General features: G+C 37.4%; 1 protein-coding gene across 1 annotated transcript; it reads left to right on the forward strand.

Moving 5' to 3' along the window:
* Positions 1-472: 472 nt before the first annotated feature.
* On the forward strand, positions 473-26,160 carry LOC148082464 (uncharacterized; the record flags this gene model as incomplete). The annotated part of the gene is made up of 30 exons (XM_087790210.1): positions 473-508; positions 9,614-9,675; positions 9,876-9,914; positions 9,996-10,169; positions 10,261-10,970; positions 11,164-11,369; positions 13,171-13,305; positions 13,384-13,470; positions 13,545-13,594; positions 13,903-14,611; positions 14,745-15,000; positions 15,140-15,183; positions 15,269-15,421; positions 15,506-15,625; positions 16,655-16,693; positions 16,780-16,905; positions 16,974-17,088; positions 17,168-17,320; positions 17,448-17,482; positions 17,890-18,048; positions 18,134-18,268; positions 18,352-18,390; positions 18,471-18,611; positions 18,834-18,919; positions 19,003-19,549; positions 20,490-22,862; positions 22,939-23,038; positions 25,201-25,296; positions 25,375-25,496; positions 25,687-26,160. Coding segments are annotated over 30 exons (7,131 nt in total), but the record flags the coding sequence as incomplete, so codon positions are not given.
* Positions 26,161-26,726: the final 566 nt, after the last annotated feature.

Here is a 26,726-nt window from a genome sequence, read left to right on the forward strand (position 1 = left end):
CTGAGCGTTTAACATTTTGCCTAGAACTCTAAAATGTAATTTACTGCTCAACCCTAATCCCAACCCTTGGTCGACATGAGGGTGAGTAAATTATGAGTGAAGTTTGAGTTTGCATTGCTTATTCTAAACCTTTTTACATATATGCTGGTACGAAAGATGTATAACTGTTGATTAAAATACTAAATATATTGAATACAAAACATGTGAAGAAATATTTTCTGAAAATTTGAACGTAATTACTCTTGATAAAAACGGTTGTGTAATCACATGTTTACTTAAGTGCAGTGACATATGATCCAACGAGGTTTCATCGATTATTTGTTAAAAGCAACAAAATAACAGCGGATGTTGTTGTTCTTCAATGGGCTTTTATTCTGAAAGCAGCGGATATGGTGTCGCCATTTTGGATTTCCGGTGTTAGCGTCTTAGCCAGACCGCTGCTCAGAAGTTTGTCAGACTGTGAACCCACAAAATATACTGTGTGGACATTCTTCGCAAACAACATGAGGTATGGTATGGTTTAAATATCTTTCTGTTGAAACCATTTACACATGACGAAGTTACAAACTACGACTTTTTGTCCCATAGTAGCAATTTCACGTTAGCCATAGCTAATGTTTACTACAGCCAAACTACCACGCGTTCGGGTTTCTCCAGCTAACGAGCCACACTTAAAGTTAGGATGCGATTTTTTTGATCGTGCTTTGAATAAAAGGAAAACATACAAAGTTGATATTTAGTGAAACTCTTTAAATGTTTACCACTACAAGGATTTTTAAAAATACATACAAACAAGCAACACAATACACGTTAAAACCATGTGCAACACCACTGACGCTTAATAGGTTAACACAAATATTCATGAATGTAGAATAAACATAAGGAATGAATTTAATCTGACAGTTATTGTGTCCAATATGATACCGGTTGTCATTATCTGAAATATTTAGACATTATTTTATAACTATTTTAGGTAATAAAGGTACACTCAAATTCTTCTCCGCTGCTATAAGATACATTGTGGTTTGTAAGTACATGCAAGTCGAAAAAAGGCACTGAAATATATTAGAACAACAAAATGATTTGACAAATAAACTAGTCTGAAGCACATGTGTGTGAGGGGCCTGCTTCAGACAAATGCGAATACCAGTTCAGAGCCCAGCAGAAGTTTGGACAACTTTCACACATGGATTTTAATACATACAATCACTCAGTAAATACACATTCACTGTTCACAGAGTCGTGCTGTATTTATTGAACGCTAAGAGAGTTTTATGTGCCAAACCTCAAACTTTGATTATCCTCTAGTACAGGGGTCGGGAACCTGTGGCTCTTTTGATGATTGCATCTGGCTCGCAGATTTCGGCTTTTCAGATAAAACATAAAATATTATCACTTGTTTCAGGGGTGGGCAATACGTCGATCACGATCGACCGGTCGCGAAGCTGTTGCGAATAGATCGCGTGATTTAATAAAATATGATATAAGAAAATAGTAAAGAGAGCTCTGATTGGCTGCTGTGCATGTCAATCAAATGGTTATTGTGCCGATTGTTTGAAAATTTGATTGACATTCACAGCAGCCAATCAGAGCTCCTGCCTCTTCCACTGAACGCACGGAAAAGATCATATGAATCGAGAATAAAAAGAGCAAAACGTGCGACAGTCATTTTACGCAATTCAGGAAAACGATATAGAATTATAAGCTTGTTTTTTTTAAATAATATATCGAACAAAATAATGCGCGTTTGATCGCTTCAGGTTCTTCTCTACGAGAGTCACAGAAACATGACGTCAGGTCCATCAAAGTTAAGCTGCAGGTTTCAATGAAAGCGCAACAAATGCTGGTTTTCCTTGTGTGATCGCGGTCCTTAAAACCCACTTGTATTAATACACCATCACATGATGACTATTTGTAAATTACCTTTATCTCACGAATGTAATAAGAATACGCTGAAACACAAACACGTTAAACAGGTGCAGGTGAGACACACATTCTAATGACGTCAGAGACGATCAGACAAAGCGATGACGATGTGAAGTTACTGATGAACAGTTTTATTCTCGTTAAACTTCATCTGAAATTTAATTAATCCACTTGTGTGATTCATATCAGACATGTTTAAAATTAACAAATATAAACTGTTAGTTTGAATTCATGTTTTCATTTGTTTTTGTTTTTTCATGATCACAGAAATGGAGAAATTTTAGTCTTGTGCTTCATTTAAATATGATGGACATATTGAAATGGAGTCATGGAAAGGGATGAACCCGTCTGAATTCTTTGTTGATTTTGATGAACAAAGGAAAAGGGCTTGAATTCGTGTCAAGCACAGATTCTTACATCTGAATATTATTTATATGGCTCTCACTGAAATAAATTTCCAAATATTTTTCTTTCATGGCTCTCTGAGTCAAAAAGGTTCCCGACCCCTGCTCTAGTATATGATTGACGTGATTTAAAGTCGGTAAAGCATTGGTTGTCGTGTATTATTAAGTTAGTTGATCGCTGTGAGTTCATTTTATTTAGCCGAGTGTCAACAGACACGCTAGAAGTTTCACTCCTCTGTTTAGTAGTCGTCTGTCGTTGTTGTTTCTCTGATCTGTTCATATTCTTTGGTATGATAGATGGATAAACTTTACGTTTTATACTTTAAAGATAAATGCTTATTAAAGTAATTGGTGTGGAATCTGGTTGCACTACTTCTCCTCTTCCGAAGATCAGCACACATTTCTTTCACCAATACCCAATTCGACTTTGAGAGGTCGGGCCAGACCGATATCCCATAACAGTAGTGGGTCGGTGCATCCCTACTTATAGTCTTTCATATCACAGTCATACTCGGTTTAAAATGTACATTTTTTATATATTCATATCATTTCATCATAATATGCAGGCCTAGCAGTGTGAAATGACTATCCGGTCAAATATTGTGTTGGTCACAATGTACAGTGATTTTTTTTTTTATTATTATTATTTTTATACCATTTGTTAAACAAAAAAGTAGATTTTCACCCAGTTAATGGGTTTCAGTAAATTAAAATGGCTTAAGATGCAATAAATAATACTTGAATACTTCTACTGGATTTAAACTACCTTTTTACATTATAGCATACCATTTATCGTGGAATTTTGGTGAAATTGAAAAGAAACGTATAAAAGAACCGCGCAAATTTGATAAAATGATAAATGAACCTCTGTTTCAAAGTCTTGCTCATCAAACAGTTACAGTTAACGGCTAAGTAATTATATTTTCTAGGTGGTAAGGGTTTGCATCTCCTAAATAAGATATTTGATTGTAACTGTAACCATTTTTATTATTTAATAGCACCTTAAACTAGTCATATTTAATACGTCATAGTTAACATCATAATATTATTATTTATTTATTTTAGTTTCAACCGTGTTGTGTTTGTGGGAAAGTAGTATACATCTTCTTGAAGAGATTTGAGGCTGTTATTGATTGTAACTAGTTGTAATTATTGATTTATTGCACTTTAAACCTGCCATCTATGGAAGTTATTCTATGCATCATAACTACAAAATATAATCATTTAGTTATTTGTTTCTCTAAAATTCTATTGTCATGATACTATGTTAAATAGGAGTCCAGATCCTCAATCGGATCATTGGTTGTGACTGGGGATCTTTTATTGATTTATAGCACCTTGAATCTGACATTATTTACAATAATCTAACATATATTTATTGGGTGAAAATCCAAAATTGTTGCAGTTTAGTTTGTTTTGACTGTGCTCATTTGTCTAATGCAAGCCTTTTGTGGAATGTCATTGCAAAGCAATGCTTCACCATCTGCTGCCAAAGCTGGACATTTGCTCAACAACGTGTCGTTTTGGTTACATTTTGAACCACCACATACTTTACCCCCAATTCAAGCTACCAACTAATACAATGTTGACAGAATCATGGGCTTTGGAAGAACAGAACCCTATTTTTCTGGCGTGATTTATGTGAAATAATGTCTTAAATTATTTTTGCTTTCTCCCCCCCCTATTGGCTATTTAAAAATGACCTTACGTACACGTTTAATCGTATTTCCAAACATGTTTTTACCTAATTCAAACACGTTTAATACTCAGTGTTCGAAATACCCACGTGCAGTCTGCAATTTGCAGATGAATTTTAAAGATTGCAGAATAAAAATTAAACAACCTGCAATTTTCCAGAAGTCTAAAATCGGATACGTTATTGGTGAAAAAGCTGCGATCCACACATCTGATCCAAGCAGTTTAATAACTATATTTGCGCTGATGTCACGCGTCGGTGCTGCTTCACTAGCAACCCTGCTGCAGAGAAGACGTGAGCGGATGTTTGGAGAGGAACATTCGCTTCACAAGATTTAACACCACTAAAGCATCACGACAAAAATATTAAGAGATTGATGAAAAAATAAGTAGTTAACTTTGCTGTTCGGTAGACACGAGAGAAACTTTCAGTCGACTGCGTGAAAGTCAAAAATAACAAATTTTATTGTTAGTTTTAATGTTGACTTCATTATAGGAATCTGTCTCGTTCCAATAAATAGCGAATTTGTGTTTAATATTGGTTGAAAAAAGACTGACAGTGCAGAGTTCTGTGTGTTTGACGTCAGCGCTCCCTTAAATTTTAATTCCCCAACATCAGGACGATCAATAATGTCACAAAAATGCATTTGAAAGGTTAAGTTTAGTTTTAACACGTTAAACGCTTTACTAACTTACTTTTAAATTGTGTTAATCACGGATCAAATTATCTTTTTTTTTATTTTTTTTTTTTAATAATAATTAAAATAACTTAAAAAGTGAATTCAAAGGTTGAATATGTATTAAATTTAAAGCTGATGTTTGGACTCTTCTTGTCTTTAAAACAAAGTTTAAAGTAAAAAATTAAACACTGACAGATGTTGGATATTGCATGTTGCTCCAGGTTGTTTGAGACTTCATGCACCTTATTGTGAATATAAGTTAACATTTTTGTTCATATTTTGAGAAGCACTTTTCTACAATCACTTTCACATTTGGTTAGAGAAAGCAAATTATTAAATTCTTGTTGTTAAAGCCAAAATAAGTTTTATAGTTTTGTTCCTACAGTATCGCAATATATCGTATCGTCACACATGTATCGTGATGCATATCGTATCGCCAGATTTTTGCCAATATACAGCCCTATTATGTATCTATTAATAGACCCAGGACCTCAAAAGCCAGTGCACTTGTGTACACTGCCATCTCTGAATAAAAAAATAAACATATCCGTTTTTTCCTATGTGGAGAAACATTGCTACATGCATGTTCTCTCTGAAATGGATATTCTTCTCAGTACTGGGGTAAGAAATGAGGGATGATAGGGGGTATCAGTCAGAATCTGACACATTGGCAATGAGACGATTTATTGCGATATAATGTAATACTGTAGTAACAAGGATATATTTGTAGTATTGAGTACTTGAATTAACAGACTGCATAACTCAGGATTTCATTGCTCCTTTAGCTGCAGAGGATGTAATGACTGTTTTATTCGAAGGTTCAATTACAACACAAATGGTGTTAATATTTGCATATTAATTGTATATAAAGAAAATCTGATTAATTAATTTTACACACACTTTGTTGAAATATAAATCTATGCTCTGTATTTCCACACATTTGAATCGTCACCCCATTGTATTCGGTTACTATATAAAAGTTTACCACTTTTGAATATGTCTACAATTGTATGAATACCCCACTTAAATTAAGACATTGTTGTTGTAAAAAATATTTATTAAGCACTGTCATTTAGCATCAACAACAATTTGTTTTGCCTTTATTTAATTTGATTTTTGAATGAAATGTATTTGTAACTGATCTTGTGTCAAGCACTGTGATTCCTTTTGCATCTGGAAGTTGTTAGAAATAAAGATGTATTGTGTGTCTTTCTCAACTTCATTGACATGTTTACTGTATCCAGACAAGTGCACTTTTTTTCTTACTTCACAATGTTTTGGTGTGGAAACCAGTGTTTCAGCTGAAAATTCTCCTTCGGGCAAATTTTCAACAAAACCACAGTTTTCACATTTACATTTTTCAGCGGCCACATTCTTGCGGTCTAATTCTTTATTTCCTAGCTTTAACAAGGTCCTCTGTAGAAAGTTACATTTGCTGGACTGAGTGCAAACCTGCACAGTGAAGAATCTTTGGAAGCTACTCGGTCCACAAACCTGGATGTCCACCTCAGCGCAGAACTCACCTGGATCATGTTCTCCACAAGGTGAGGAAGGTTGCAAATAGGATAACGGCAGCCTCCCCACCACAATGGACATTTACTAGATGTAGTAGTCACATTTGGTTAATAATTTTCCTTAATTTAATTATATTTATTTGATTTATTATTGCTTTTATCCTGTTAATTGTTTTCTCGTGCTGGTATCTTTCTGTCATTATTGAAATTTTTTTTTTTGTTGTTTCCTGGTGATTGGGCAAACACTTGTGTGGTGTTAAAAGCCCAACACAAGTCCTATTATGTGATGCAATGGAATGTTGGTTTGGCATTATTACATCAGTAATGGGGTAAAGTGATAATCTATCTCCTACGTGATCATCTGTTTTGTGAGGTCATGTTGGCACATGTTAGACAACTAACGTGCATGATGAGATGCTTGCATGCCAATTTGTTTCACTTCTAAACCCATGAAGTAACATTTTGTTTTGTTTTTCAGCCATGCATTGCCATCGGACCATTGAGATATCCTCACCTTCTTCTTCAGGGTTTTTAGCAAATGTGGACCTTGGAAATGCTCCCTCGGAGCTTACTCGTGATTAGGCTGTAGACTTTGTCCATTGTGGATGGAGCAACCTAATTTCAAACTTGATTCCAAAAATCATTTGGAACACTCCGAAGACGATGTCTAATTATTCACATAATCCTTTTCTGCATGGAACTGAAAAAGACTCCTGTACTGGACCTCCTCAACCAGGAACAGGGTCATATCAAAGTGGTTTGGGACATCATTCAGGACCCTTAGGTGAATTATGTGCGTCATTAGCCCATAATTCAATGACAAGCAGTGTGCAAGGCAGGCCTGCAACTACTGGAAATGTACCATTTAACAATGGAGAGAGAGACAATGGTAGGCTTCCTGTAAAGCGGCTGTGTCACCCTGCAGATCAAGCAATTTACAGGAGTGAGGTTCTTTCTACTAATGAAGCAACAACTTCTTACCCCCCCTTTGTTGGACACTATGAAATGCAAAGGAATTCTCTGAATTTACCTCCACCTGCATTTATGGGTGGTTTTGTTCGAGCAGAAAATGTACCTCCTTTTCATGCAGCAGAGGATTACAACCGTTCTATTCCGGGTTTGGGAGATGCGGACCATAAAATGCATACATCTGTGCGGCCCCCTCCATCAAGTCAACCAAAATACACATTTGAGGCAGCTTCCAACATTCTTCAACAGTTTGGACTCGGAATTGATGACCTGGAGCCACTTCTTTCCTTCCCAGAAGACCAGGTTACCTCTGCCAATTTGCCGTTCATTTTGCAAAAAATCAGAACTTGTAAAGAAAATGCAACATCAAGTACTGATCAGTCAAAACCAAATTCTGAAACATCCAATGAAAAAGGTTTTGATGGGGTTCAATCTTCAAGAAAACATGCATCTATGGATAAGATGGTTCTGGCAAATAAAGTAATTGACTATGGCCATACGAGCAAGTATCCCGACAACTGTTACAGTGGAGTCGACCGTGGGAAGAGAAAAGGCAAAGAAGATTTGTTTTGTTATACACAAGGAATGCAAACAGAAGGGAAGGGTATCGAGAAGAGGCACGATCCTAATCTTTTTTATTCTCACCCTGACCCCTACAATGAAGACCGAAAGTGTTTGCCAGAACAAGCGGTTGCCAGTGTTGTTCCTAAAAAGTGTGATTATAGAATAAGCACATCAGAGACTGTGAAACGTGTTCCATCAAGCTCCCGTCCTAAATCAACCATCGATGCTCCTCGGTCCTTTCATCCTAGCAGACCAGATCTTATAATTATTACAAATGAAAACACCAGCGACAAGTCCAGTACCAACCTTTCAAAAATGGCTCCTGCAGGATCTCAGTTGACCAAAATTCAGACAAACCAGAAGACTGGGATGCTGACCATGAAAAGAAGGCAACCTGTTTTGCCACAGCCGATTGCCCAGAATGTGTATAAAACTGTCGGATTGCGTCCCAAGCCACCCCCTCCTTTGTCCTCAAGTCCTCCAAGTATCTCTGAGAGAACTTTCAAAGGCTCACACATGATCGACAAGAGTTTACCAACAACTGCCATGATGCATGACTATGCAGCAACCACACCAAAAGTCTTTCCACATACATGTTCTCTTTGTTACAAAGAATTTGTTCAAATGAAGGTGAGTGAGAAAACTGCACTCTTAAACTACAATACGATACCGTACTAAGCAGTTGTGAGTTTTTTTATTTCTTTGTTTTGTCAAATGATGTATATTGGTATGTCTGCATTTTAAATTTTCGATGTGTCAAGTGTCAAACATTGTGATTGAGTTAGTATACATTGGTAGAGTTTTCAAGCCTGTAAGGATCAAATACTAATCAGTCTTGGAGAAATATTTTGTCAACCCTTTCTTTTTTTTTTCTTTTTTTTTAAACAATGCTTGTGTATTCAATTACTAACTTGTGTCTGTATCATGAAACTAACGTAGATAAAAGAAAATGTGGAATGCATTAAAGGACTGGCAAAACAATGTCAAAGCTATTACTGTAAAAACAGTAATACAAGGGTTGACAAATATTTTAAAAATAAATTGAACAAGTAGAGCTTTGAAAAAAATGTTTTCATGTAAAAAGAAAAAAAGAAAGCCCTTTCAAGATGGATTTATTGCCCATATTTGTCTTGAAATCTTTGTATGTAGTTTACGGTGACTGAACTTAAAACATTGGCCATCATTTACAACGACTGAAAAGGCAGGTTGTGAATGGCATCTTCTAGACTTTGAATTTAAGTAATATGCTTGTTGTTATTGAAAAAAAAAAAAGGTAAAATGTATGGAATTCTGGGATACTCTAACGACTTCTGGATGTGCCTTTGAATAACATTTATATTTAATATAGAAACACAAGTCTCAAATATGGAAGATGTTGTATGGGTTTAATATTTCAAATGTTGTGTAGAGGTGTAACATGCATTGTTTTTGTTGTAAAGAATATACTGTTTTTTATTAAATAGCATCTGTTATTTTACTGCCTTTTGTAAAATGATGATGAAAATAGACTAAAATGTATATTCATTATGGATGAAGAAAATGTGCATCTGAAGAGAAAAGGACCACTACACTGAGGATCTTTTTATCCATCTACTCAACTTGGAACCTGAAGGATGCCGATCAACAATTTTTATATTTTTGGACTTGTGTTATGGACTGGCAAAGATGTATCTCCCTAAACAAAGAAGAGAAACCCTCCACGAAAGGATAATTCTTGGCTAGATTAGAAATGTTGATCTTTGATCCAACTTCATAGAGTTTTGTCTTGCATTTATGTATTGCACTTCGTCTAAATAGCACTTGTCTTTATGCAAATACATCTTAAAATTGAGCTAATTGAAAACTGTCTTTTGTTTACCAGGAGTGGGCGGGCCACCAGAACAGCACATTGCATCTTGAAAAGTGCAAACTCCTCCGAAAAGAGTAGGTTCAATTGCTCCTTTGTTAGTTTTAATTATAGTTTAGTGGTTGCTTCTTAAATTTTAACATTAACCTTAAGTTGTCGCATTCTGTTTATTTTCTTGTGTATCTATTTCTAAATGTATCTTTATATACAAATCTTAATATCTGCGTCTTACTTCTTATTCTTTTAACTTCATCCTTTATGTCATTCTTTCATTTAGATACCCTCAATGGGATGGGTCTATTACAATTGCTCTCAGGTAAATAAGTTAGTGATATTTGCATTTTAAAGGTCGTTTGATTTTTCTCTTTCATTGAAATGACATTTCTCTTCCAATCAGCAGTGAAAGGAATAATCCAAAGCCAACTACTGCCACTGACAAAAGGTCTCAGGGAAGCCATACGTCATCTAAAAGGCAGAGTCCCCATCGTAGCGGAACCAGGGACCAGGCATTGGAGCTACAAAGAAGCAGATCACGATCAAGATCCCCACACACCTCAAGATACATTCACAGGTTATTTTACATTTTTATAATATTGAATGTCTTAAATTGTTAGATAATTTTTTTTAAACTCTTCTCATTCCATACATTTTTTTTCTTAAAGTAGATACCATGAGAATCTGAACCCGCCTCCGCGACTGTATGGAAGTTCATCACCAAGGAGGAGAAATGACAAAATCTATTCAGCAACTTCCGGACGCCATGGTTGTTCATCGCCAAGAAGGAGCCAAGAGAGACGGTACACCCCGGCGAGACGTCATGATAGTTCATCACCAAGAAGGAGCCAAGAGAGGCGTTACTCGCCAGCAAGACGTCATGATAGTCCATCACCAAGAAGGATTCAAGAGAGGCGTTACTCGCCAGCAAGACTTCATGATAGTTCATCACCAAGAAGGAGCAATGAGAAATGGTACTTTTCAGCAAGACGACATGATAGTTTATCACCAAGAAGGAGCCAGGAGAGGCGGTACTCGCCAGCAAGACTTCATGGTAGTTCACCCCCAAGAAGGAGCCAAGAGAGGCGGTACTCGCCAGCAAGATGTCATGGTAGTTTGTCACCAAGGAGGATCCAGGTGAAGCGGTATTCACCATCAAAAAGATCCTCTCTAGAGCGGGGAGCTATCCAACCCGCCCCTGGTAGCAGCAAACATCTAAAAGACCCTAAGAAGCAAGTGTTGTATCAAAAGATTCAAGAGAAAAACACACCACTTGCAAGGCATGAACCAGATGCGTTTCTTCAGTCCAACAAAACATCTGCCCAGGGAATGAAAAAGACTGCGGAGAAACTGGCAAAGACAGTACTGGAATCATCAGGTTTGAAAATCAAATGTGTCATACAGTTAAAATGTTACAAAGAATGTCACTTCATTTAAGTATGTTATTCTTTAAAGTATGGATGCCAATCTAAACTGGGTAACTTGTATTTTATGACGGAGTTTGTTTTTTATACAGTATTTTGATGGATTCTAAGGAAACCTTTTTTAATAATGCATTATCTTTCCTCTAGTACTGCAGTCTTTGCCAAAACAGTGTGATGTCGAGGCTGTGGTTAAAACTCTAACACCGGTCCTTCTAAAAGAGTGGGGGAAAATCATGGTGTCATCTGCTGCTAAAAAGAAAAAACTGGCATCATCAACCACTGTGACTTCATCTTCAGTGTCTTCAGCAAAGAAAATGCTCATCAAGAAGAAACCAGAGGTTTCTTGTTCAGAGGTTTGTTGTCATATCACAAAACCATTTACATGGCATTTATTCCTCAAAAGAAGCAAACGCAACAAAGGTGTGTGTTGACATTTGTAGAACCTCTGAATATCTCTCACAAACAGATATTGTGAAAGTAGATTTCTGTTCCTGAAACAGCGGTGGCTCACTTGCATGTAATCGTAATAAGCAAATACGTTTGAGTGAAAATGGCAGACAGGTCCAGGTGCTGGGTAGCATTGTGTAATGACGTTTTCCAGGCCCTCTTTTTCAATGGCTAATTATCATGTGTTGAGGCCTGACATCACAAGGCAGTTAAGAGAAAGGTATCTGAGGAGGTCTCCGGTTGACCTACGATGGGTAATTGTTGGAGCCGTGTGCCTTGGAGGTGCCCACAGACTACTTGGAGCAAGTAGACGGCTATCATCCTCAGCCATGCGGCAACCATACCAGAGTGACAAAGTATTTATTCTAGTACCTTAACTTCAATTTCGTCCTTTACCAACTTGTAACTACAGCTCAACCATGTCCACTGGTGATTTGCCCCCTTACCCTTCCATTCTCCAAGACGACGGCTGCCAAACAACAGGAAGTAGGCTTTTTACCCATTAGTCTCACTCCGGCGTACTTTCTCACTTTAAAGGTGCTCACAGATGAATACTGACTTCCTAGACTTAAGGGAAAAGCCGTTCAAAAAGGAACCAAGGAAGTCATCTGCCAGTCGAACCTAGATAAGAGTGTTGATACCTGCCTCTCTTCGACGTGTATCATCCCAAGAGGCCACAAGAAGATAATTGTAGTCTTTGACGGTGTGCATCATGTGTAGGTCTGTCACACTGCCGGCCCGACCTAAATAACAGTCTGCTGGGAGTACTCGTTAGGTTCAGAAAGGAAAAGATGGCCAACACTCCTGACATCGTGCACATGTTCCACTGCTTTGTCATGAAGGAAGACCACAACTTCCCTAGTTTTCTGTTGTTAAGAATAACGATCGCAACTCTGACATCGAGGAATACAGGATAAGGGTCCACCTTTTATTTGCCTGTTGTTTCAGTATATTGGTACCGATGAGCAGCCATGGCAGCAGAGGCAGAGTATAGATTACCACGCTATAAGAGGAGTGAGAAAGTCAGCAAATCTTCCATCTGAATGGCTACTAGTAGTACCCCCATTCACTTACGTAGGTGTCGATGTCTTCTAGCCTTGGGACATCGTTTCACGCCGCACAAGCGGAGTCGTCTCCAACTCTAAACAATGGCCCGTGATATTCTTTGTGATATTCGTTGAAGGGCAGTTCAAAATGAGGCAATGAGTTCCAGCAGCTTCATCAATGCTTTGAGGAGGTTTGTTGCAACCCATAAACAAATCTGCTCCCAATGTGGTACTAACCTTGTTGGTGCCTCTAGAGAACAAGAAATGGACAGGTCTAATTTGAGCTTTACCAGTGTGGAAAAGTATCTGGACACACAGCCCTACTCATGCATTGCTTATGGGAGCGAATGATATGCATTGCTTCATATATATATATCTATATAGATATATATAGATATATATATATCTATATATATATATAGAAACTGATAGCTTAAAACCACAAGCAAGGAGAAACTTGTGGCATATCGGTGTCATCACAAAAACCTTTCCAGGAATTGGTTCGGAAGATTGAAGTTGAAGTCAAGGAACCAGAAAGATGGTCTTCTCCTTCTCTCTCTCTAGAAGAATGATGAATTCAGTATAATTTGAATTGTTGAAGCTGACAAGAAGCAATTCTGTGACATAAATGATAAACCTAATTCTTTTTTTCATTTCGCAGCCTGGTAAGATCACTCCTCCAACCATGGTTAAACTGTGTGGAATTCAATCTTGTATGTCCCATCACGATGTGCTGTCAGCTTTGGAGCACTATGGAAGGACAAAATCTGTTTTACTTATTCGTTCAAGACAAGAAGTGAGTTCATAGACGGTAGTTTCTTTCAACTCTGCACGTTTTTTGTTTATTGAAGTTGATCGCCTCAAATGTTTGTAGGCAGTGGTATGTTTTGAGAAAGAAGAGGACGCCAGAAAAGTAAAGACTTTTGAAATAAAAGGATGTGTAGTCGCAGTGAAACCAAAGGTAACACAAAAACATAGTTAAGATGTTATAACACTTTTATATTCATTATAATCTCTTGCTTTATTCTACCACAGGAAACTCTTAAAAAGTTGGAAGTTGGAAAGAAGAGCAACGTGATGAAAAAGTAAGATGTACTTTTGCAAGTACTATTCTCAGTATACCATTAGTCAGTGGTTTGTTTGACACTTTTTTTGTCTCTTTTTAAATACACTTCAGTGCTTACACAAAAGCAAATGGAACCTGAATAAATTAGTTCATTTAAATCTTGTTTCGTTTGTTTAGCCACTGTCCTTCACATCGGAACAGATGTGTTTGACCCAAACCTTAACATACCATGATTAATTTGAGTAAATCTTGATTTAAGTTTAAGTTAAGTAAAACCATGTTAAGTGTGGTTTTTGAATGGTACTTAACTATTGTGTTCAATTACAGGAGGCCTGCTGTTTCCAAACGTTCTCCTCTTAAAATTGCCAAATCAACCCCAGGCCACAGCAAAGGACGTTCTTCATCATTAATTAAAAAAAGACCAATAAGTAAGAGAAAATGTCCATCAGATGCTGCTCGAGTAGATGCGTTGGTCTCCAAAGCAAAAAGTGTTTTGACTGGTGGAACCGTAACAAGACGAAAAGTAAAAGTTGCAAGCAGGCCACAGCCCTTGAAGGACGGCACATCAGAAACTCAAACTGATGTCGAAGAGGGGCAAGTTACAAGTATTTCTGATGATCAGGGAGGAATAACCCAGCCTGAAAATACACTATTGCCACAGTCTGATTTGGTCAGCTGCGAGAAAACCCTTCCACCTGAACAGTCGGAGAAGATAGAAGATTGTCCAGACACGATTGATGAAACTGGTTTTCCCAAAAAAGATTGTGTTGAAGAGGGAATGAAAGTCGACGCAACTACTGCAAACATACAAGCTGAAATGGCAAAAGAAAGCATAACCGAAACAAATGTGTGTGCTGACCAAGGAGGAATAACTCAGATTATCAGTAGTCCTTCTTGTTCCCCCACAAAAAGCATGGGCTCACTAGGAGAAAGCATGGATGTTGGACAGACTGAATGCACAAGTGGGACTCAGTCACACAAGGACCAAACGAAGATACCAAACGAATCTTCAATAAAACTTGAGAATTCCAATAAGGTGAGTTCTGCTGTTTTTTTCTGCTTGGCAAAAAAATGTACAAGCAGATAAAGTTTGAGCTCAAAAGCCAACACTGGCTCAGAATCCTGTCATTCTTCAGACTCAAACTGATGTTCTTCTTGAATTTCTGAAGGGAGAAGAATCGTGTGGCAAAACTGATGCATCAGCTATTATAATAGACTTGACTCTAGATGAACCGGATCCGCCATTGACCAACGTTGCTGTTAAACCTAAACAAGCAGCTTCTGTTGCAACTCCAGCGGATCAGTGGAAGAAGCCTTTCAATGAAACCTCAAGCAGAGTAACTTGCAAAGGGACAACAAAGTCAACAGGGTCATCAAAATTAGTTTGGAGCACGGTTACCCCGGCACAGTTCACATTCAGAATCGGTAAGTATCCTAAAGTGGACAGGCTCTTATCTTAGTCCATCCACAATTGCTATGCTACTTTCTTGTCATCAGTTCTACCTGATCTTGATGAACAACTACCTTAAATGTTCTAAAAAAAAATGTTTTTCTCTTTCTTTAGAGGCACTTGCTGATAAAGTGAATCTTCAAACAAAGTTGAAAGATGTAAGTATTTTAACTGATCAAATGTTGCCCTTTTCTTATAAATTAACAGTTAATGAATCTATGTTGTAAATGTATTTTTTTGCAGTTTGTTAACCGTAAACTGAACCATCTTCTAATTACCAACCTGCCTTGTGGCAAACTGAGCAAAACCATAATGAAAGCTTTTACCAATATGCTGCTGAAATTCTTGCCAGAAGAATGGAAACTTGATATCTTTTTCATGATGGCCGTTGGTGTGGTAAGTGCCTGAGCGACAGATTGCTGCTATAAAATGTTATTATTGTTATTACTATTTTTAAAATTAGTTTTTTTTATTTACTAGGCTGTTGTCCCGCTACCCCATGGGAGGTTTGGGCATGACATTATCCACGCTGCCAAGAAACCTTTTTCTCTAAGGAAAATCAAACTAAAAATCTTGAATAGCAACCTGGCACAGTCACCGGTAAGTGAATCATTAAACTATTTCTGCAACGTGTACGTCTGTGATTATTTGTGGGTAGGTTGTTAATGTTCCAGGTTTGTCCTTTTTTATGTGGACTTGTGTGCTCCCTTTTCCTGTCAAAACCCAAAGGTTTTGCATTATGTGCCACTAATGTTAAGATTTTCATTTTTCTATTAAATTGATCCAGAATTAAAATTGACAAAACAAAATATCACATTTGTAGCTATTTAAACTTGGTCCTTAGTGTGTGCATTTTGAAACAAATTACTTCCTCCATTGTGTACTTTGAACTCGTTCGTAGTTTTTCTATCTTGTTGTTTGAATATATAGTATTTCAGTTTGTGACATAATTTAATCTGAAATAAGAGACACTGGTTGATGGTGAAACTAATCAATCTGCAAAGTTATTGTATGACGTGGTAAAAAAACAAACAATATTGAGTCGTGGGAGATAATTAAAATCTTTAAATTCATGAATGGCTGTATACCCTGCTTTATAATCAGCTCACGGCTCTCAATCCGAAATACTGGGTTCGAGACCTGTCTGGTTATTGACATTTCTACATGACTGTTTTTAAAACCTTATTGTGATGTAGAGATTCATATATTTGGGTACTGGTCTCAATAAAATACATTGTTTTAGGAAATAACCAAACCTTACTCTTGTTTCTTTCTTTTTGTTTAGACATTATTTATATTATCACAGTATTGACACCAAAAATTATATTCTGAAATATATACTTCCTCAATATTTCTACGATTTTTTTGTAAACGAGAGAGATGTTAAGTTGTATTTTATTAAACATCACAATATTTATACGGCAATGTATACTTTTTGAGATTTAGAATACGGTTACCCTAAATGCAGGTATCGTGTGCACATGTTATAGCTTTTCCTCGACAGCTGGGTAAGAAAACCGATAATAATTAAGATAATTATTTCGTGGTCACGGGCCGTAATTATTGCATTGCAATTAAGAACATTATTGTAGCATTGTATCTTATAATATTTTTTATTTTTTCGTGCAGGGGACTTTTTATAATGCAATCATGGAAATCATTAAAAAGGTATGTATATTACCCAACTTAAATAAGCCAAACCATGTCTTAACTTATTTCCTTTTTTTTAACCACAAACTTTTATTATTTTGTAGTCTACAGAGACTGATGCCTCAAGAACAGTCTTCTTTGGAAATATCACGAATGCAGAAGTTTTTAATTTACAAAAAACCTACAAGTACAGTTCGTCTGTCAAATACATCATGCCCCTCTACAACAAGGTACGTTAAGTGATTTTTACTTTATCCTTTTGACATTGGTGTGCCATTAAGCTGTCTTTTATTTAAAGCTTTTCATAGAGTTTTCAACACTTGAGGATCTGGATAAAGTCTGGCCTCATCTCAGTACGGAATTTGGAAATGAAGTCTTCAGACTTGGGTTAGATCCTGATCCCACGTCAGCCTGTAAGTGTTTATTGATGTGAACAATATTAAAGGAAATTAATTACATTTATTTATGTCATTTGCTACTCATTATGAACAGCTACAAAGCCTTCAAGCACATTTGATGCGGAACTTGCAGATACTAAGTCATTCAATTCAAGCATATCTGAGGGAAGCCGTGGACCTTTTTCGGTCACATTGTCCAGTAGTCCTTATTTGTCTCCCACTGCGAGACCTTTTTTCATTACTCCAGGTAATATATGTTGGTTATATTTTGTATATAGTGTATCTATAATACATGCACTATTTGTTTTTATCCGACAAAGTTTTGTTTATCGTGTTTGCACTGTATTTGATCTGTGTTGATTAATATCCTTTAGAGCACAAGACGATAAGGAACATGGCTGATGTTGAGGTAAATTCTACTTTTAAAGAGACTTTTTTAAGGGATGTACAAGTCTAAAATGTTGAACAATCTTAAATGTATCGTAAATGTTTAATCTGTATTTGTCAGCCAATTTAAGGAGCATTGAGCTCATTCAGTAGAGTCATGGATTTGTGATGACCTGTTTTCTTTTTTAGTGTATCTGACAAAATATGAACACATTTTATATTAAGACCACAGTTGCAACTAAAACAACAAGTATTGCTTCTACAAGGGAAGCTGAATCATATGTTCATATTAATATCGGCCATCTACGTTTAAAATAACAAAACAAAAACACTGCAGTCTTAAGTTTCATTATCTGGGTGTATCTATTACTATGATTATTTGTTTGTGTTATTTTTGCATTTAAAAATAACTTTTCTCTTTTCTCGCAGTCAATCACCGAGAGTGATTGTAGCAACTACAGAACCATAATGCTCACCAATCTGCCAGAGGGATACAACGTTCACAGAACCATTAAATGGCGTGTTCAGTGCCAAGTGAAAAATCTGACAGAAGACTACGATATAATGGTTCTCCCTCTGCAGAGACGGGTAAAATAATTAGTCTAAATGTTTATATAGTATAATGGTCTTTGATTTTACTTCATCAAGTTCGTTCTCACCTCTTGCATTGTAGGCTTTTGTGCACTTTGATGACTGGAACTCCTTCTACACCTGTGTTCGGACTTTCACTCAAACGCCAATTTCTTTTGGAAAGAACGTACTTTGCCTTCATCTTGTGACACAGTCCATGTGTCCACAGTACAGTGAGGTACAAAACCGCACACATCTGTCTTCGTTGACAAATCTTTAAACAAATATGCCTAATTCTCTGAATCTGTTTTCTCTACACAGGCCACTATGTACCAGTCTTTAATGGCTCTAAGTAACATTGTAAGGAAATCATCATAAGATATATTACATACATGTGAAGAATACGTCCTAACAATTTTTTTTTTTTTTTTTTTTTTTAGCCTGTTCAAAACCCTGAATCTCTTTCTGGTCGTTTGGTTGTGGTACGTGTCTTTTCTGTTCTGAGAAATGCCATCTGCAAACTTCTGGATGAGGTGAAATCTGTGGGGCCATTCGTCAACTTTCTACCACTTGGCAACAGGGTATGACAACATTAATGTTGGTTTAAGTGACTTTTTAATGTAATAAGCTTTCATACACTGTATATACAAATCCAACGCATCTGCTGATATGCCAACCTTTTGTCAGCCATTAGAAACTATTATTATTTATTTATTATTATTTGCATTCAAACCATTTGTTTTAGTTTGAACAAGACATTGCTGTTGTGAAATAATTCTCAGGTAATTCTTTTTTTTCTACAGATCTTCATTGAGATGGTGAACTCCAAGGATGTAAACCGGCTTGTTAAACATTACAAGAAGATACCTACACATTTAAAACACAATATGTATGTTTTTTTTTAACTAATTATAAATGATGTGAAAATATCTGCGATGTTCTTAATTAAACCATTTTTGCATTTGATTACAGGAGGCTGATTGGTTTTTTTAGCTGTCAGTACATTCAAAGCAGTGTAAACTTTAACAACAAAAAGCAAAAGGATGTGATCACGCATGAAGGCAGCGTTGGAGCACGTCTTCCTCCGTCAGATCAGGAAATGGAACCTACTTGCTCAGATGTTATCGTTCTGGAGTCGCAGTGCATTCAGCCGTCAGTATCCAGCATGGCTAGTTTGACCATTCCTGACTCCTTGGATACATCAGCAGGAGCTACAGAGTCCAACTTGTCTGCTACAGTACAAGATTCAAAGTCTGATTCTGCCACTGATGTCGGATTGGATTTCATTGCGATTGATGCTCAGAAAAACAAAGTAATAAGTGAATCTGGATCAACTGACAGGGTTGATGACAGGTCAGCAAATGCGCCCATTTCTGATCCGAAATCTTCCACCAAAACCCAAGATGTCCTGCAGAAAAGCTGTTATCCAGCAATGTTTTTTACCATTAAAGCAGCAATACGAGAACATCGTCTTGCAAAGGCCCGCCTTTTGGAGAGCCAAAATCCTGGGATTCCATTGGTAAGTTGTGATTTTTGATTTTTTTTTTTTCCTTTCTTAAAATCAAATTAATTAATTCTTAGATGTATGAAACAGGATTCACCTGTAGATGCCAGCTCGTTTTTGTAATTTAAAAAAAAAGTATATTGCTAGCAATAGCTTACTTGTGATTACCAAAAATGGAATGCATTTAATATTTATCCATAGGGGGTTGAACTCACAAAATTAACAGAAATCGGCTTAAAAACACTTTTTCATTTGTATACAGGGCTATCGCTCTCAAGAATCTTATATGTTCAGCTTTATCCAGCTTTGCTCTTAACTGCACTGTTGAGAAGGCATTGTACTGTATATTCACTGGAAACATCCTAATTAATGATGACTTCTAAACCAGTAACAATCGATAAAACACTGAACAAAAACACTTTTGTTTTCGCTCCCATTTTAAATGAGATGATCTCAAAAATTTAAAACATTTTCTACATACACAAAATAACAAAAATATCTCAAATATTGTTCACAAATCTGTCTAAATCTGTGATCGTGAGAACTTCTCCTTTGCCGGGATAATCCATCCCACCTCACAGGTGTGGCACATCAAGATGCTGATCAGGCACATGGTTATGGTACATCCAACTAGCCTCACAATCGTCTGAGACCAGCCACTTGGACAGCTGCTGCAGATGAAGATTTGTGAACAAATTTCAGAGATATGTTTCATCTCATAAAAAATGGTAGCAAAATCAAAAGTGTTGCATTTATATTTATACTTTATAGTTGAAACAATTTCACAATCATTCAAATCTCTTGATTTAATAGCTCCGGGAATACAGAGACCCCTCTAACCCGAAACAGAGTTTAATATCATAGGTCACAGCTGCAATAAACTGTCTAAATAAAGTGCTCTGTTATTATGAAACGATTCTGTATCTACACCTTTCTGTTTTTTGTCTTGCCCCAGACTACAGATGGGTCCCTCCAAGAGACCAATGAAGAACTCCAGGTTGAAGTATTTAAAGCCCCAGATGAAATTAATGACTGTAATATAAAGCAGGCAGACCAACTTCATTCCTCATTTGAGTTCAGAGAAACAATCAAGACAAATCAGCCATCGACAGGATTGCATGGCTCATTACCTGAAATTGAGGCTGTCGAGGCACAATTGCCAGAGAACCAGCTGAAAGTAGTGGGGACTTGCGACTCAAACACGGACAGAAAAATGTCATCCCTGCAAGGGCAAGAGCTGGCATCCACCATCCAGGAAGAGGCTCCATATTTAGGGGTTCAAACTGATCCCTGCATCATATTACCCAGTTATATTGACACGGGTAAACATCCAGACGGTAAAGATGTTCATTTTGAAGATTTTGAAGTACTAGATGAGTTTGACGACCAAATGGCTAAGGAGATGGATGTTGTTGACAAAGAAGGCAGACTTGAAGCATCTTGTTCTAAATATAGTGGAGGGCCTTCAGGAAAAGCACATCAAGAAGAGAATGATGCCTACCAAATAATCGGTGAAGGTCAAGAAGAAGGCACTCTAATCAAGAACGCTGATTTAGCTTTAATGTCCGAGGGACATTCTGGGAAAAACTGGAGTGCAGAAAAATCTTCTGAAGATTCAGAAAATCAATGTGTCCTTATCTCTACAGAAGAACAACCTAGTCAGGATTGTGCCATACAAGCCAACCTTAATTTGTCTGATGACAACGATGGTCCTCCAGAAACATTTCAGATTCTTGATTCGGTAGACGATTTGTCTGAAAATGATGATGAACCTCTGGATTCAGCAGATCAGTCTGGAGACGGAAATGTAGCAAAATATGTCTCATCAGAAGAGGACGTGGAATTTGAAGTGATCGATTGTGTAGATGACCAGCCAATAACATCTGTAACTGCAGAGATGGACAATAGTAGTAATTGGGATTCAACCACCACTATGGATGAGCCAAACACACCTACTACAGCTAACAAAGCGGAGACGCATACAGGTGTGTGTGAGGAAATGTATCACATCATAGATTCTGTGGAAGGGGACCCAATCCCAGTCAGAAGAAGTGAAACCTCAAGGAGGAGAAGTTCAAGAAGACGTGGAAAGGAGGGACCCATCTGTGATCGGACAGCTGGAATTGATCAGCCCGACGAATGCAACGAAACCTCTCTCAGGGTTTTGGACAGGGTTGCTAAGAAGACTGCTACTTCTAAAACAAGATCCATCAGAAGCCAAAGCCGATCGACTTTGAATGAAACTTCCAAAAAGGAAACAAATACCAGAGGAAGAATAACAAGGAGTCAGTCACTTGTAAAAGACACCAGAAGTGTACAGTCAAGAAATTGCACACCATCCAGAAGTTCTCCTGAGATTTGGGATTCTGTTGAGGGTGATCTTAAGTATAAGACTTCTGGGAAAGGACGAAGACGACAATCTAAGAGTCAGAATAAAGTGGATCAACCTTATGCAGCTGTTGAAAATGTTGCTTTTAAATTACTGGACCATGTAGATGAAGACACAAGCAGTCGGCCTCCCTCTGAAGAAAGTATCTATCAGGTATTGGATTCAGTGGAAGGTGAAGATAAAACTGATGCAGATACACATTTAGAGAAAGAAGAGGAAATGTTTCAGATATTGGATTCATCCAAGGTTGAACGCCCCAGTCAACGGTTGACAGAATCGGAGGTGACGGCTAAAAACCTAGCTTTGCAACATGGGGAGTATCGGATAATCGATGATCTGGAGGTTCCTCAAGAGCATCATAATTCCTCTGACCAAACCAAAATGGCTAAAATGGAAACAAAACAAAATAACGAGAACACGCCAATGTCTAGCATTGAAGATCCAAGACTAAAAGAGTCTTTGAAGTCATCGGAAAAAAATGAATGTAACGAAGACTTGCATGACAATGTTGGGCAGTCTGAGTGCAGTACCGGCCTGCAAGTACGAGAAGTGGACATAATCTCCAATGTGGCTTCAACTTCAATTCTAGAGGATGTCAGTGAGGAAGAGGAGGATTCCTTTAACGACACTTTGGAGGAGGAAGGATTGAAAGAACACCTGTCAATGGTTAAGACACCCCTCAGGGTGAGTAAAAGGATAAGTGAAAGAAGCCAAACTGAAGCGGAACATTTTGTGAAAAGAAGAAGCAACAAAAGGAATAGCCTATCAGAGAGGGAAAATGTGTTTATAGACCCAAGTGAGCTGGTGACGGTGGATGAAGTGACAGCTGATGAGATTCATGATGAAAATACAGACAATACATTGGAGGAAGATTATCTTGCAATGGTTACTCTGGATGAAATCACAGGGGAAGAAGAAGAAGGAACCGTTGTGTCAGAGGTGAGGCAAACATTTAAGTGAATAATATAGTGTATTGATTGTAACTGTGGAAAAGTAATTCAATTGTTTTTTTCAGATGCTGGAATCTTCAAACAAGCTGGACAGTGAAGAAGAAAAGGTGGACCAAACAACAAAAATATCACATTCTATGAAACGCAAGCATAATGCCAACAAAGGTGTGTAGATTTATTTTTTTCTTTGTTTACTTGATGGTGAAATAAATAAAAACAGTTTTTTACATCAGCAGCATTTTCAATAGGGTTTACCTGCACTTGAGAGTGAATGACCCTAGTCTTTTGTAGACATGGAGCATATAGTGTAGACTTTGTGTTGCTAGAGTGAAAACTAAATCCAAAAAAGTCTTTAATTATTGAAATTACTTGGATGCATACACTACCGGTTAAAATTATTTTTGAATACCCCACAGTTTTTTAATGAAATTGAAGCCCTTAATGTCCAATGAATAGTTTGAGATCGTAAACAGGCAAGTAGTAATGCAGCCTTAAGAAGTCACAAGCCAGTGTCTTTTTTTTGAGATGGTCCAAAGCCTGAATAAATGCACAGGGTTTTGTCAGGAAGGACATCTGACGTAAAACCTTTGCCAAAACCAAATATGCGAATCTAAACTAGGACTTCCATACCTGATCTGACGAGGCCCAGTTTAACAACGAACGCCATTGGTGCTGATAACCTACAGGGCAACAATGGAAATTGGACTAGTGTAGGTCGAGACGAAGTAGGAGAGGAGGAAGGCGGGTTCAGAAAAGAAGAGAAAAGAGCAAAGGCAATAGTCTGGGACTGAGAGTAGGGGCTTTGAACATTTGGATGATGACGGGAAAAAGTAGAGAGTTAATTGACATGATGCAGAGCAGGAAGGTGGATATACTGTGTCCTCATAACCAGGTGAAAATGTAGCAAGGCCAGAAGCCTGGGTGCAGGACATGTTTTAAGTTGTACTACTATGGTATTGATAGGAAGAGAAATGGTAGAGGTTATCCTAAAAGAGGAGTTTGTTAGGAATGTCCTGGAAGTGAAAAGGGTGTCAGATGGACTGGTGAGTCTGAAGCTTGAAATTGAAGGTGTCATGTTAAATGTTATTAGTGGCTATGCCCCACGGGTGGGATGTGAATTAGAGGGAGGTAGCAGAAATGAAGATGTTGAGGTTCTCTTTGGGAGAGATGAATAGGATTGAGTCAATCAGAGGAACAGCAAATGTAGATATTTTGGAGATAAGGTCATAGAGGCCAGAATGAGATGGTTTGGTCATGTGCAGAGGAGTGATAGTGAGTATATTGATAGGAGGAGGCTTGGGTTGGAACTGGAACTAGGCTGGAGGTCCAGAGGAAGACTAAAGAGAAGGTTTATGGATGTAGTGGGAAGTTGGTTGGTGTGAGAAAAGGGGATACAGAGAACAGGGTAAGATGGAGGAGGTTGATTCGCTGTGGCGACCCCTGAAGGGAGCGGCCAAAAGAAGCAGGTAAAAAGTATTGAACTACTAGAGGTTTAAAAAAAAGTAACAAAAAAACAACAAACTTAAAGCTGTTCTGCAGCAATGGAATTGATCATGCCTTGAAAGTTGGTGATATCCATTCATATTGATTACTTACATCTTCCCTATGTTTGCATAAAAGTAGTGTTGGAGCACACCGTGGTGCCATACCCTTGTGAGCATCATTTGAATAGTATTTTACTACAGAAAGTGTCATCGTTAAAATCACCATAAAGTAAAAGGATTGTCTCCCAGTATGTGTGGCATAAACTGTTAAACATGTAGGAGAGTTGTGATAAGTAAAATGAGACCTTAAACTGGAAGAATTGGAGTGTTCTAAAACTTTTGACTAGTAGTGTAGAGCAGTGATTCCCAACCTGTGGTATTGCAAGTGTGCCGCAAAATCGTTTCCAAAATGGTATCATTTTTTTGTGGGAAGGTGGATGTAATTATAAGTAATACACAAAATAATGTTTTAAAAGTTCAAACTTGTTAAGTTTAAAAGTATATTAAATATTTTCAAATATTCTTATCATTATATTGTTTTTCCTTCAGGTTTTATACATGTGAATGTGTATGCGTGCAAGTGCATGTGCGTGCATCTCATACTGAAGGTGTTGCAACATGTTACAAATGCTGTGTTAGTGACTGGAGCTTCCAATATGTTTCTCCTTTATTGATTTCAGTCCTGAGAACGCATTATAATGCCTTCGTATTTATGGGGTCAGAGGTGGGCCACAAAGACTTAATAGTGGGCCCTGAGTTGAAAAGGTTGGGGACCAAAGGTGTAGAGAATATTGATATACATCACAAATGTTAATGTCTCCATTTTTTGTTTTCTGTTTGAAGTTTCAGCAGAGGGCAAATCTGAGACCGCTGGATCTGAAGCCAAGAAATTTGCTGCCAACTTTGATTTTCCAGCATTTACACCAAACAACCCTCTTGGTACGATTTATGAGTTCTTCTTTAGCATTTTAAACGATGTATCTAGCTAACTATTCATGCTTTTCTTCAAATATCAAGGTCAGGAATTCATACATCCAAGATCTGGATTCTTCTGTGATCTGTGCTCTGTGTTCTACGTGAATGAGAGAACTGCCAAGGAAGAGCACTGCAGCAGCCAGATGCATTACGACAATCTTAAGGTAACAACGACATCCATCCCGAGGCTACCGAATAATACGCCGCCAGCATTTCACCATCATCAAGATATTTATTGAAACCTCCTGTTTGAGCCTAGTATTGCCTTATATGATCTCGCCAACGGACCAGTAGGGTTGTTTTTGCAATATATTTTGAGTTGATTTTCTTTTTGCTTCTCTTGTGTCCTTTCAGAATCATTACCTGAAGCTTCAACACATGGAATCAAAACCTTCAAAAGAATCTTCTCCCCTGTCAACACCAGATTTCTCATGCTAAAATGTGTGTTATGAGTGTAACATGAAGTCTTATACAGAGCAGCATAATGTTTTCTTAGTCTTCTTTATCACTTTAACATCTGAACTGTTTTATTAAAGTCATTATGTGATTACAGTACCACTTTAGAACAGTGTTTAAAAAGAATATGATCCATTTCTGCTAATACGCTGCTAGGTTTGACTTAAAAATAAATAAAAAAATGTTCTTGTTTCTTTATAATTTGCTTCAGTGTTAATTCTGCTAATGTGAAATAAGTTTCATGTATAACATGTCATGTATGTCACATATTTTTTTTATTCATGTTGTACCTGTCTGAATCATAATCAAATGTTTTTTTTGTGTACATTTACATAGCATGGTGTTTGGGGTCTAATAAATGTGTGCAAAATGCTCTGTCTTAAGTTTCTCTGATGCTGCTGGTTTGGCTGCTCTAACTTGACGTTTTTACCGTCATTTATTTCAGGGAAATCCCAAATCAGTTCGAGTCCATCTTTTAAACACCAATCATTTTTCTCCATATCCAGCATTTAATAAACTCAATGATCAATTTGAAGTGTTTCAGTCTGGTTTTAAGGATACCACAGCACGGACACCGCCCTGGTAAAAGTTAGTAACAACCTGCTAATGGCTTCTGCTATGGTGTCCCACAAAGTTATGTTCTTGGTCCAATCCTATTCACAATCTATATGCTCCCACTAGGGGACTTGATCAGAAGACACTCTATAAACGTTCACTGTTATGCTGATGACACCCAACTCTACTTGTCAATGAAGGCAGATGAAAGAAATCAGCTTACACAACTACAGTCCTGTATTACAGATATCAAGTCCTGGATGACCAAAAACTCACTTCTATTGAACTCCGACAAATTTGAGGTTCTGATAGTTAGCCTACAACATCCCAGACAATCGTTAACTAATGATCTAGCTTTCCAAAATGGACTTTTCCCTGCTGCT

This window comes from Callionymus lyra, chromosome 4, assembly GCF_982586985.1.
Source record: "Callionymus lyra chromosome 4, fCalLyr1.hap1.1, whole genome shotgun sequence".
NCBI classification, from domain to species: domain Eukaryota; kingdom Metazoa; phylum Chordata; class Actinopteri; order Syngnathiformes; family Callionymidae; genus Callionymus; species Callionymus lyra.